The following is a 12345-nucleotide window of genomic DNA, read 5'->3' as shown; positions in this document are numbered from 1 at the left end:
CCTTAATTTTTCACTGTTCTCTAGATATCGGGTAATATTTTTGGCAAAAAAATTAAAAATTACCTTTGTTGAGAGTGGGATTTGAACCCACGCCCTTTCGGACCAGAACCTTAATCTGGCGCCTTAGACCAACTCGGCCATCTCAACATTTTTTATTTATCGGGCAAAATTTATTCTACTTACTATTCCCAAAAAGCTCTAAGGAGCCAATTAAAAAGGAAAAGACAAGGTGAGTTTGTCTCATTAGTGGGAATATCATTAGCACAAAATTATTAATCTTGTTTGCCCCATCATGTAACCCCAATACCCATTAGGCTTAGCCCTCGCCCTAAAGAAACCAAACAATACAACTTCAAGGCAACTCATTGATGTCCCCAAGCCAGCATTAAGCAGAGAAGCTTGCCCCCCCTTCCCCACTCTCCCTCATATCTTGGTTTAGCTGTCAATTTCATTATGCTTTGTCGATGCTTATTGAAAAAGAAATCCTCTGTTGGTATAAGTTATCTCCTAAAATGCTGTTATACCTGTGAATTTGAAGAACATTATTAGGGCTTGAATGAAGCTCATGGAACAGATCTGGCTCATTGATTATCCTGACATGTACTCTTTTCAAATGAGATGAACCCTAATCAATATGAAGACTAGGGGTTTGTACAATCTAAGGGTACCTAAGTTTGAGTTTAATCAAAATTTGAGGTGACTAAGATGTGTTTCTTAATGTAGGGTCATATGATACTCAACAAAAATTTAATGAGTCAAGCACCAACTTTTCTTATATTGGTGAAATTTTAACCTTTTATTGATAACACAAGAAAATTGCTAAAACGAATTAGTTTTGAGAATCCAAGATAAGGTCACGGCGAGACGAGCTGTTTATCATTACGATAGGTGTCAAGTGGAAGTGCAGTGATGTATGTAGCTGAGGCATCCTAACAGACCGAGAGATTTGAACCTTGTTCCTACATGATCCGATCGATTCGATCAGGCAGTCGCCATCTATTCTCATTGTTCAACTGTTTGACAACATGAAAAACCAAAAGCTCTGCCCTCCCTCTCTATTGATCCAAGGGATGGAAGGGCAGAGGCCTTTGGTATCCCTTCCAGTCAAGAATTGGAATCACTAGCCAATATGCTTTTCTCTCATGCCTTTCTTCGTTCATGGTTCGATATTCTGGTGTCCTAGTCACCAATCCATCCCGAAAGTAAACTCTACTGCGGTGATGATACTATAGGTGAGGATTACTATAAATTGGATCGGATTTTACAATTTTTTCTTTTGCAGTACCTCAACGTGACATGAGCGTGAAAGAGGTGACCAATTAGAATGTCGAGATAATGGCACTACTCCACTATATACTTTCTTAATGGGAAATGATATCCCTCGTTCACTGCTGGAGGATAAATTCACCCCCTTTGAACATTTTTCTTTACCTTCGAAACTGAACGAATAACGTTAAAGGGGGAGGATTTTATCCGTCAGAGGGAGGGAATTGGCAAGATCTATCAGTAAGCATATTTAATAATGTTCAGGGTGCCGTTATAAGAACAAGGCAATTCGGATTAGCTATTTATATTCGCACTGCCATGTTATGTTTTCCTTTTGATAATGAGGTGAACTCGCTGTCTTCTACTATTTAACCAGCTATCAAAAGGGTAAAATTTAGTACGTTTTCACACAGGACAAAAAGGATAAGTTGAACCAGCCCTGTTAAATTTTTATTTAGAGGGGCATTATATTTAGGCTACTGATATTTGCACTACCATGTTCTAATAATAGCACAAACTCAGCTTGTCTTTTCTTTTTCAACTGGCTTATGAGAGCTTTTTGGAAACATAACCTTTGACAGCTGTTTAACTAAAAAATACACAATAAGTTAGTGCTAATATAAAATACAGTTGTGCCAATATAAGGAGCATAGATTTATGAGGGAAATGATGAATGCTCCCCTTTTCACTACGTGGGACACCCAGCTACAATGTATCTGTGACTGCAAAGGGGCTGATGTACTTCACATTTAAAGGAGTGAACGCACCTGATTGCCACGTACCATGCAGCTGGGTGTGTCCCAAGTGATGAAATGGGGCGCATTTATCATTTCCCTATTTATGATGATATCCCTCTAGTTTACGCATAATCATATTATTTCCCTCTAAATCGTGGAAAATGATTTTTTTTTCCGTCAGAACTGTTTTCCTTGCAATCCAAACAGAGCAGAATATTAATCTCCAACCAGTTCCAACCCTGAAATCCATTAAGTGGGAAAAAAGTAATGTAGAAGGCATTAAAGAATATTCTTATGCCAGGCAACATACATGAAAGTGAAATGATACTCTTACCAGGGTTTTCTAGCACCACCGATGGTACCTGCTTTTACAGTGAGTCACAAAGAGACTTGTATCGAACTAGTAACAAAAACTATAACATCGGAAGATTAGAGGAAAGCAAGAAAACAAAAAATGAACTCCATTCCAATCTCTTAGGTAGTTTGACCATCATTTGCAGCCTCTTCAAACGTCTCACCAGCCACGAGTTCGGGGACAACATCATCGTCATCCTCCAGCGTTGCACCCACCCCAGGTGCGTGCTTCTGAAACTGCTCCGCAAGCCGCCTCAGATTATCCAAGTTATCAGGCCCTGGGAAAAACAAACCCAATAACATCAACCGATAACACAGGCATTTGCATGCAAGTAATATGCTTTTCTAAACTTTTTGAGTATTAAACAACGCTCAGCCGCAGGCCCGCAGCTAAGAGTGATTTTGTCAGGCCTAGAACCAGATGTAGTGCCCATCATATAATGTAACAGAGCAACTGTTTCAAAACATGGATGTGGGGCAAAATGCAGCAAAAGCAAATCCTAGTCAGCTCGGTGAAGAGCGATCGATCAGTCAGTTGACGCAGCCTAGTGCTCGGTTCACGTGGTCTCAGGAGAGTCAAAATAGTTTTGATTTGAGTTTATAAGGCAAAATGGAGACTTGGGAAAGAATGCGGCCAAGACATAAGGGAGTCATCGTAAGGGAGTTGTTGATTTGGGGGAGTCGCCAAAGACACGGGAGAGTTATGAAACTATGATCAGACCATCCATCTAGCAGACTCACTATGGCTGGACATGCCACTAAGAACACCCTGACTAGATTATCCTAGCTGGCTAATCAATTACCTTTCTGTTGGGATTTAATCCTGGCCTTTAGATAGCCTTTGCAATAATCAAGGGTTTGGATCAAAAGTGGTAAAACAACCTTAACTTTTTTATAACTAAAATTGTGAAAGTGAAAAACGTAAACATACATTGAGGGGAGATCGTGTGGGCAGTTAGCACGACGTGGAGCACTTCCCTACTCTCCCAAAACTCTACAAAATAGTCCATCAAGGTTCCCTGCTTCTACACAGAACACATTCTTTGAGTCTCTTTTGTTATCCACGTCAAAAGAGAGCTACAAGCCGGTTCTCATTGCCGAACCTTATGGATCAAGGAGAAACCGTAGAGAAGAAGGGTTTCCACTACGGTTTAAAGCTTAAGATCATTGTCAATGGCTTTCGGTGAGTTTTTTTCCCATTTACATTTGGCAATGAATGAAATCCGTAATTTTCTTCGACGTTTACCACCAAAGATCCATGCTTAATCTTTTCTAAGGATTAGAAGATCAACATTTGGTATCAGGGCTAAGGTTGAGGCAAGAAACAGCGAAGAAACCGAAAATTTGAGATTTTATGTGTTTCTGCGCAGTGAGGAAATCTTGCAACCACCGGCAATGTGGCCGTCCGACCGGCAATCCGACGGCATGTATGGATAGCCAGCAATGGCACAGATCCAACGCCACCGACGGATCATCGATCGGACGTTGGAGTCTCATCTGGCGGTTGTCTAAAGTTGGACCATAAACAATGAATTTCTGAAATTTATCCAGAAAAAAAATATTTAATTCACTGATCCGGGCGGGACGACGATCGGAAATTCCAGGTCGGCCCAAGCCCGTTCGGCCTATTATGGATCCACTCCATAGGTGCCGTCGGATCGCCGGTCGGACTGCCACATTGTCGAAGGTCTAACACATATCACTATTCTAATGGTGTTTTCGTCGTTTCTCGCCTCAACCTCACTCTGATACCACATGTTGATCTTCTTAATCCTTAGAGAAGATCGGCATGAATCTTTGCCGGTAAACGTTGAACAAAACCACGGATTTCATTCGTTGTTAAAGGTAAACGAAGAAAACACTGACCTTGAAGGTGATCCTAAGCTTTAAACCTCAATGGAAACCTTTCTTCCTCACGATTTCTCCTTGCTCCACAAGGTTCGGAGATGAGAACCGGCTTGTAATTCTCTTTTGACGTGGATAACAAAAGAGACTAAAAGCATATGATATATAAACAAGCAGCGAACCTTGAGGGACTATTTTATAGCCTTTTGGGAGAGTGGGGAAGTGCTCCACATCGCACACGATCTCCCCCTCAATGCACGTTCACATTTTCCACTTTCAAAATTTTAGTTGTTATGAAAAAACTAAGGTTGCTTTACCACTTTTGATCCAAACATTTGATTATTGCAAAGGCCAAGATTAAATCCCAAAACTTTCTCCTATTGACTCTAGCCAATCTTCCAATGTTACTTTATCCAAACATTTGCATAACACCAAATTTTTGAAGGGCATAGGACAGTTACGAACCAAAATCGGTTTGCAACGTGATTGATCTCCTAGAGGACGGTCATCCTCTTGACTCACTTCGAGGGAATACTCAGTCTCCAGTGGGTAGAGACACACTTCCGGGAATAAGTTCATACATTTGAAAAAAGACTACTTACATGTTAAATAGAAAATCCACTTTGCAAACACTTATCAGTTCCTCTAAAACTTCTACCCAAATCAATCTAGATATTTTAATCTTTATCTCTAAGACTCCTACTCGTACCAAACAACTAAAACTCACAGGATACACAAATCTAAACTAATTTATTCCACCCAAGTGAGGCTCGTAACATTTCACCAGCCTTAAAATCAACCTTGTCCTCAAAGTTAGAGATTAAGCCGGTGAATGAAATACAAAATCTTCTTGTCCTGGACTTTCCAAAATTCTTCTATATTCTCTTTTCCTTTTTGGGAAAATGACCAAAAAATACATTTTAAATATGAAACAACACGCAGAAAGTGGTGATTTTAAAACGACCAAAAAAAGCATCTTGAATGGATTTTAAATGTAAATTATCTGAAATGCTCTTAGGGCTTTTAAACTTCTTCTTCAACCCATTTTTTACTTTTACTGCTTTCGTTTGTTACCGTTTCTCTTCTTCCTCCTACAATTTCTCTTCTTTCTCTTCTCAAACAAAGATAAGACCATTAGAATTGTTGTTTGAATCCCATTTTTTTACCGCCATTAACGAAGAAGTCCATTTTCTTACCGACATTAATAATGAATCGGTCCTCCTGTTGAATCTATTAGATCAATGTGAGCCACTATTTTGATAAGGTTGAGACGCTATTGTACCAAGTGAAGCCACTATTTCGTGGCTCAACCTTCACAAATAGTGTCTTGAATTGATCTAATAGTAGTTATCTCAACAGGTCTGATAGTGGCTCAACATATCAAATAGTGGATTAAATTTATCTAATATTGGTTCAACATGTGAAATAGTAGCCCAAATCGATCTAATAGTGCTTCAACAGATTAAATAGTAGATCAAATTGATCTAATAAGGGTTCGACATGTGAAATAGTTGCTCAAATTGATCTAATAATTGTTCAACATGTGAAATAGTTGCTCAAATTGATCTAATAACGGTTCAACATATCAGATAGTGGATCAAATAGATCTAATAATAGTTCAACATGTGAAATAGTGGCTGAAATTGATCTATTATTGGCTCAAATTTGTCTAATAGTTGCTAAACCTATCTATTATTGCCTCATCCTTCAAAAATAGCGGCTCAACCAGTCTAAGCCCCCATGTCACCAAATCGAACCCCTCATTCTACTGATTTGAGCCCAAAATATACCAAATCGAGTCCCTATTCCACCAATTTGAGTCCCTATTATACCCAACCGAACCCAACCATTCTACCAATTTGAGCCCTAATATATCAAACCAAACCTAACAAATTCAAAGAAGACCAAAATCTTTACTTTTAAAACGGTATTTTCCCATTAAAACTAGTTTTAATCAAAGAACATCAAAACATCTAGGAAAAATAAAGATTAACAGATGTTCATGGGAATCTACCCGTTTGCCGAACGTTGACGGAAGACGAACACCAATTCTTCGTTAATGGCTTTAAGAAAATAGCATTTAAATAATGATTCTAACCATGTTACCTTCGGTTAAAAGGAGGAAGAAGAAAAATGGTAGAAGGAAGAAGAAAAATGGTAAGAGGAAGAAGAGAAACTATAAAAACGAAGAGTAAAAGTGAAAAAAAGGTTGGAGAAGAATTTTAAAAGCCCTTAGCACATTTAAAATCCCTACAAAACGCAATTATAGTCATTTTGAAAACCCCACTTTCCACGTGTTGTTTCATATTCAAAACGTATTTTGGTCATTTTCCCTTTCTTTTTTCTTCTCTCCTTTTTTGCTTCCGTTCGTCTTACGAATAGTCATCATTCCGTATGTCGTCATCAAGGGCTGAGGCAACTCCATTTTCAAAGCTCCTTCGCTTTTTCTTTTTTTTTTTGAATGATTGGGATGTTGATGCACGGATGGTTGTGGATGAGGATCTTCTCAATGGCATTTTAATTTGAGAAAAACGGTAGATTTTCCGACGATGACCTTGTCGGAATTGACAACGCTTGTAATCATCGACCCCTTGTGCATTTTTCTTTCTATTCTATCTGATTTCTATTGTTCTTCTTTTCTCCCCTTTTTCTATTTCTTATTTTCTTTTTCGTCATGCAAGCCTTATCGACGATGCTCTCAGTGAATTTCCAAAATGGGGGTTCTTCTGTCTTCACGCCAAGCAACAATGTCATCTTGTTAAACTTGGCATTCATACAAGCTAGATGCCTTTTTATCTCTCTCATTGTCTCATCCCTTCGACATGAGACCGGATCGATCTGCCCCGCTCTGAGACCAAATGCTACAAACCCAATTCGGTTTGAAACGTAATTGATCTTCTTAGAAGATCAGCCTCTTGACTCACTTCGAGAAAAGGGCCAGACTCACTTCGAGAAAAGGGCCAGTACTCTTCCTCTGTGAGCAGAAACACACTTTCTAGAATAAGTTTCTTCATTCGCTTGAAAAAAGACTTCTTACATGTTAAATAGAAAGCCCACTTTGCAGCCACTTATGACTTCCTCTAAAACTCCTACCCAAACCAATCTAGATACCGTAACCCTTATCTCTAAGACTCCTACCCATACCAAACAACTAGATCACAAGCTACAAAACTCTAAACTAATTTATTCCACCCAAGTGGGGGCCATCTAGGCATGTAACATTAGTTATAAAGCCCTACCAAAATAACAATCCGCTGACCAAATAATGAGCACAGATTATGTATGCTAGCCTGAACAAAGGCACCGTTTTGTTCCAACCAGGCACTGTGGATTACCTCTTTACTAGCCAAATCATGACAACTTACAAAATACCCAAAACAATTGCAAAGACCTCATGCTTCTAGAAGAACTGCTCAAGATGTCCAGTAACTTCGGACAGGGTAATTACTTAACATCATTGGCAAATTGTAGAGATATCTATTATCTCCCCTTTGAACAATCAAATCAGGTGAACTAGCATAGAGTCAGTCAATACTGAGGAGAGAAATAAGCTTTCTGGGGATCAATAGCTGATCATGGACAATCAACAAGCTGAAAATTATTTCAAACAACATATTCCAAATGCAAAAAGGAGATCCATTGAAAAATAATAAACACAGATTGGCATCAAGTAACGAGAAGGAGAAACACATACCCAGTTGATTGATGATCCCAGGGAGCAGATCCTGCAGTTCTGGAACATTTAATAAAAAATCATGTGTAAGTTTGAGTCTCTCGGGTAAATGGCAGATGGACAAATAAGTGGATGGATTGATATACAAATGGCTTATATATATATATATATATATATGAGGAAAAGGATTGTACGCTCGAGCGTACCAAGCTTATGGTACGCTCGAGTGCCCAATCACATGTGGGCCCACTTTGTTAGGATGATCCAAAGCATTCATTTGAAAGGCCCTTACATAGATGGGGTGTGTACCAAAAATCAGCTCCATATGATCATCCTAACCCATTCATTTGTGGAGGGCAAAATGGACAGACCACAAATCTGCCCATTTTTGCCCTCCACTTTTGGAGGGGTTAGGATGATTCAATGGAGCTGATTTTTGGTACACACCCTATCTATGATATGGCCTTGCAAATGAATGCTTTGGATCTCCACAAAAAATGAGGGACCCATGTGATTGGGGCACTCGAGCGTACCATAAGCTTGGTACGCTTGAGCGTACAATCCTTTTCCTCTATATATATATATATATATATATATATATATATATATATATATATATATGGAGAGAGAGAGAGAGAGAAAGAGAGAGAGTACTTTTTGTTTGGGGTGAACCACTAACAACCCAAGTATTGGCAGGAATTGAAGCTTGCACTGAAACAGTAAAAAAAATTAGTAACCAAAAACTGAGTAGGCACCTGGACACACAATCTTGCAATGTGCATCTACAGCATTGTGTCTAGTTTACCTTTCGGGTTTACAAACTGGGTGACAGTATCATCCTTGAAAATGTTTACTTCTTCAATAGCAGGGATAGCATTCACCCCTATTCTTTTCAGGGTGCTCTGAAGCCTTTTGTCATCTGTTGTTGTGGTCTTGTGAACAGCCTTCTTCTTTCTGGTAATAATAAAACATACCAGCTTACGGACAAAACAATCACATATTAAACAACAGGTACATCAATGGAACATAGGAGCTTACGAACAAAACAATCACATTTTAAACAACTGGTATATCAACAACATATTACTGCCAAAGTATTCAATATGTTCTAAAGCACTCAATTTACATCTGGTTGTATAAGTGAAAAATGATCCACTCTGCTTATCTAAAAAGGCTATTTTTTGGTCAGATTATAAGAGAATTAGAGGGAGTTGATGTTCAAAAAAGAAATCACGGTATCCTCATACGGAAGAAACCGTTTATTTTTTAAAGGGACGAGACCTATTTTTCTTTGAGAAAAGATATTACATAATATTTATAAAAACTAGGTCATAAATTTCATAACTAGAATTCCAGGAAATCAATGATATTTGATGTGACCAATCTCAAGCTATGTATTTTGTTTTTTTTTAAATAGCAAATCTCACAATTTGTGGTTTACTACAAACAAAAATCTCTCTTAGCAAGTGGAGAATATTCAGCACCTTCTCATGCTCCCCTTTCCACCAGTGCGGACGGCCCCAGCCATCTTCATGAGCTTCTCCCTATTCATCTGCAAAGAAAAGAAAACTGTTTCAGAAAAAAAAAAATATGATAATGTGCCAGAGGAACAGTATTCCAAAAAGAAAATGCCAAGGGTATCCATTGTCACTCCAACATATAGAAGATTAGAACGTCCCAGCATCCAATCTAGTCCATCAATCTAAAGTTTTTGTTTTACAAATTAAGAAAACCATCAAATGTGTTTCCCTTGTAGGGAAATTGTAGATTACACAAAAATAACTTTAGTTCGGTATGGTAAATAACTACTAGGAAAGCAAGAATAGACAAACCCAATAGAATTCTACATTCCATAAACAGGATTGTATCACAATAAAAGATGGATTCATCTTGCTAACATATTTTTTATTCTATAAATTCTGAAAATTATATCCATTTTCAAAAGGTAAAATTCCCAACTCAAAAGGGCAAAACTATCTGTTCATGATAGCAAATAAAAAAAAAACTCGCACACTGATGTGATCAGTTGAAGTCTCCTCGAAGCATTGAGACCAAGGTTCACCCAGTTTTGTGGATCAAGAGTAAGTAGACAATTATTTAAGGGGCAATGATATTTTCACTCCCCCTACAGTACGCATTCGCTCCCCTTTTAACTTGATTTGACGTCAAAAAGCATTAATAAGGGGAGCGAATGCGTACTGCAGGGGGAGTGAAAATATCATCGCCCTTATTTAAGTCTCCCATACATAATATCTCTAGTAGTGAATATATAACAACTTTTAGAGCATGGAGCACAATTTCTGGCAGTGATAAGATACTGCAACTCCTTTGAGCCCATGGAAACTCGCTTCTTCAATAAATTCCAATACAAACAACTCGTAGGCCTCTTCTCAAAGGTCCCAAGAAAGAAAACTGCACAATATCCCAAGAATTCGACTAGATGATCGTGTGCTGTTATCACTTGTCATGAACCTAAAACAAAAAAGGTAGCCCTTTCCTACTTTTCGTAGATAACATTGTCAAAATGTTCCACATGTGAGCCTCTCAAAAATCACTATTTGCATGTGATACATTTCAAGTTAATCTCAAAAGACAGAAGAAAAAAAAAACCCACTAATAAGAAAGTGTAAAATCTCTTAATGAATATCCTCTACCATTCAAAAAAATAAGTGAAAAACAAAGTGAGTTTGCCCATTATAAAAAAAAGAGTGAGTTGACCCATTATCAAAACATGATCTCACGGATATCAGTAGCAAAATAAATCAGAAATCTTATTTAGGATTCTCTAACATGGTGAGCAGCTTCAGCATGTGGCCACTCCACATTCCAAAATTAAAAATATGCTTGAGAATATACTACAAAAAACAAGAAATCAACTCGCCAAATGAGAATCAGGTGACATGACACGGTAATTATAAGTAAATAACCAAATAAAAAAAAGTTTTACTTAATTAATGATTGGATTACAGTGCAATATGGATCGGATTACAGTGCAATATGGATCGGATTACAGTGCAATATGGAATTCAATCAATGGAGCAAAAATGGGGTCAGTTTGGGTGTGCAACCCACTAGCATTTTCAGTGAGATTTTGAGTAAGATGCAATCTAGAAAATGAGACTGTGTTGCGCACACATAAACTGACCAATAGTGTATGTGCCCACCCCAACAATTAACCCAAATAAGCCATCCCCCATTTAAATGATACATTACAGAAGCAACAGCACAAAAGCACAAGCACAATAAGGAAGTGAGAGCATTAGATGGATGATAAACATGGAGCAAATGAGGAAAAATATGCTACAAATACAACACCATCACCTAAATGCAACAAACACAGTCAATAAACGATATCATAAACATTTTCAACTGGATTAACCGATTAAATTGAAAAGGGAGAGTCAAACCTGCTCATTAAAACAGAGACAAACTGAATGAAATGCAGCCTATCATCAAATCAAACCAAAAAGATATGTCTTAATACATCATTGCTCCAATCTAAACATAATACCTTGCCCATTTCAAACCGACAGGGAACAGAAAACAAAACCCTAAAAGTGAAATCCTATCTACAGCCCTAAACAATCAAACCCGAAACTCGCATCCATCAAACCAAAACCCTAGAATCAAATTCATATTCCAGCGTCAATAAACCAAAACCCCAATATTTGGTAAAATCATTGACTATTTAAGAGATTCAAGACTGCTAAAACCACAAACCCTTTGATTAAAACCTAAAAAATGATCGATGATACGAAACAAGAAGCGATGGAGAAAGAAGTACAGCAAGAGCATAGATTTGAAGAAAAACTAGAAAACTAGAGGTGATAGTAAAATAGAGATGAATCCAGGGAGAATTCTGGAAAATGAATTACCTTCGGAAAGGGGTTTTGGTATAGAAGAGAGGGTTTTCGGACGCCGCAACAACAAAAGCTCGCTCTTGTGAGGAAGTGGATGGCTGAAGAGCATTTTATAGCTTATCATTGAATTCCAAAGATACCCCTATTAAGATGTTAATATTTCAATGCTCGCTTAGGTTATAACTTATAATAAGTTCGAATCCCCGGACGGGGCGGCCTAAGACGGGGGGGGATTTTAGAAGTGCTGGCTAATTCAGACCGTCGATTTGATGTGATGCAACCCGGTCGGCTCATCCTGGACGTTCCCACATGAATAGATGATCCTAGCTCATTTGTTAGAGGGCTTTACAGGTACACTGAACACCAACTAAACCGCAAACTACCGAAGGGGGAACGATAGCACGGCATGAGACAATCAGCTCCTGATTACTGCATATTCAATTATTATACTTTTTGTACCTGTGGATCCATGGAAAATTCTTGTTTACATTTTTTTTCCATGGAAGATGAAATTCCGGCTGTAAACTCGTTTTACATGGGTTTTTTCTAGAATTGAAAAATATTCTTTTTTCCATGGATTTTTTTTCCAAAATCGGAAATTTTTTTTTTT

General features: G+C 38.1%; 1 protein-coding gene and 1 non-coding gene across 2 annotated transcripts; both read right to left on the bottom strand.

Moving 5' to 3' along the window:
* Positions 1–66: 66 nt before the first annotated feature.
* TRNAL-AAG (transfer RNA leucine (anticodon AAG)) lies at positions 67–147 on the bottom strand. Its single transcript has one exon. It is a non-coding gene; the product is annotated as a tRNA-Leu (tRNA).
* A 2072-nt stretch (positions 148–2219) lies between these two features.
* Positions 2220–11878, bottom strand: LOC143860755 (nascent polypeptide-associated complex subunit beta-like). The gene is made up of 6 exons (XM_077371569.1): positions 11751–11878; positions 9360–9427; positions 8681–8829; positions 8530–8586; positions 7897–7935; positions 2220–2635 (listed from the first exon to the last, which is right to left on the bottom strand). The coding sequence occupies exons 2-6, from the start codon at positions 9425–9427 to the stop codon at positions 2478–2480; spliced, it is 471 nt and encodes a 156-aa protein (XP_077227684.1). The 5' UTR covers positions 11751–11878; the 3' UTR covers positions 2220–2477.
* Between the last annotated feature and the right edge of the window lie 467 nt (positions 11879–12345).

Source organism: Tasmannia lanceolata, unplaced genomic scaffold, assembly GCF_043159265.1.
Source record: "Tasmannia lanceolata isolate RefF3 unplaced genomic scaffold, GAP_Taslan_0.1 ptg000037l, whole genome shotgun sequence".
In the NCBI taxonomy this organism is placed as follows: Eukaryota; Viridiplantae; Streptophyta; class Magnoliopsida; order Canellales; family Winteraceae; genus Tasmannia; species Tasmannia lanceolata.
Note: the sequence above shows the minus strand (reverse complement) of the source record. Positions and strands in the feature narration are given on the sequence as shown.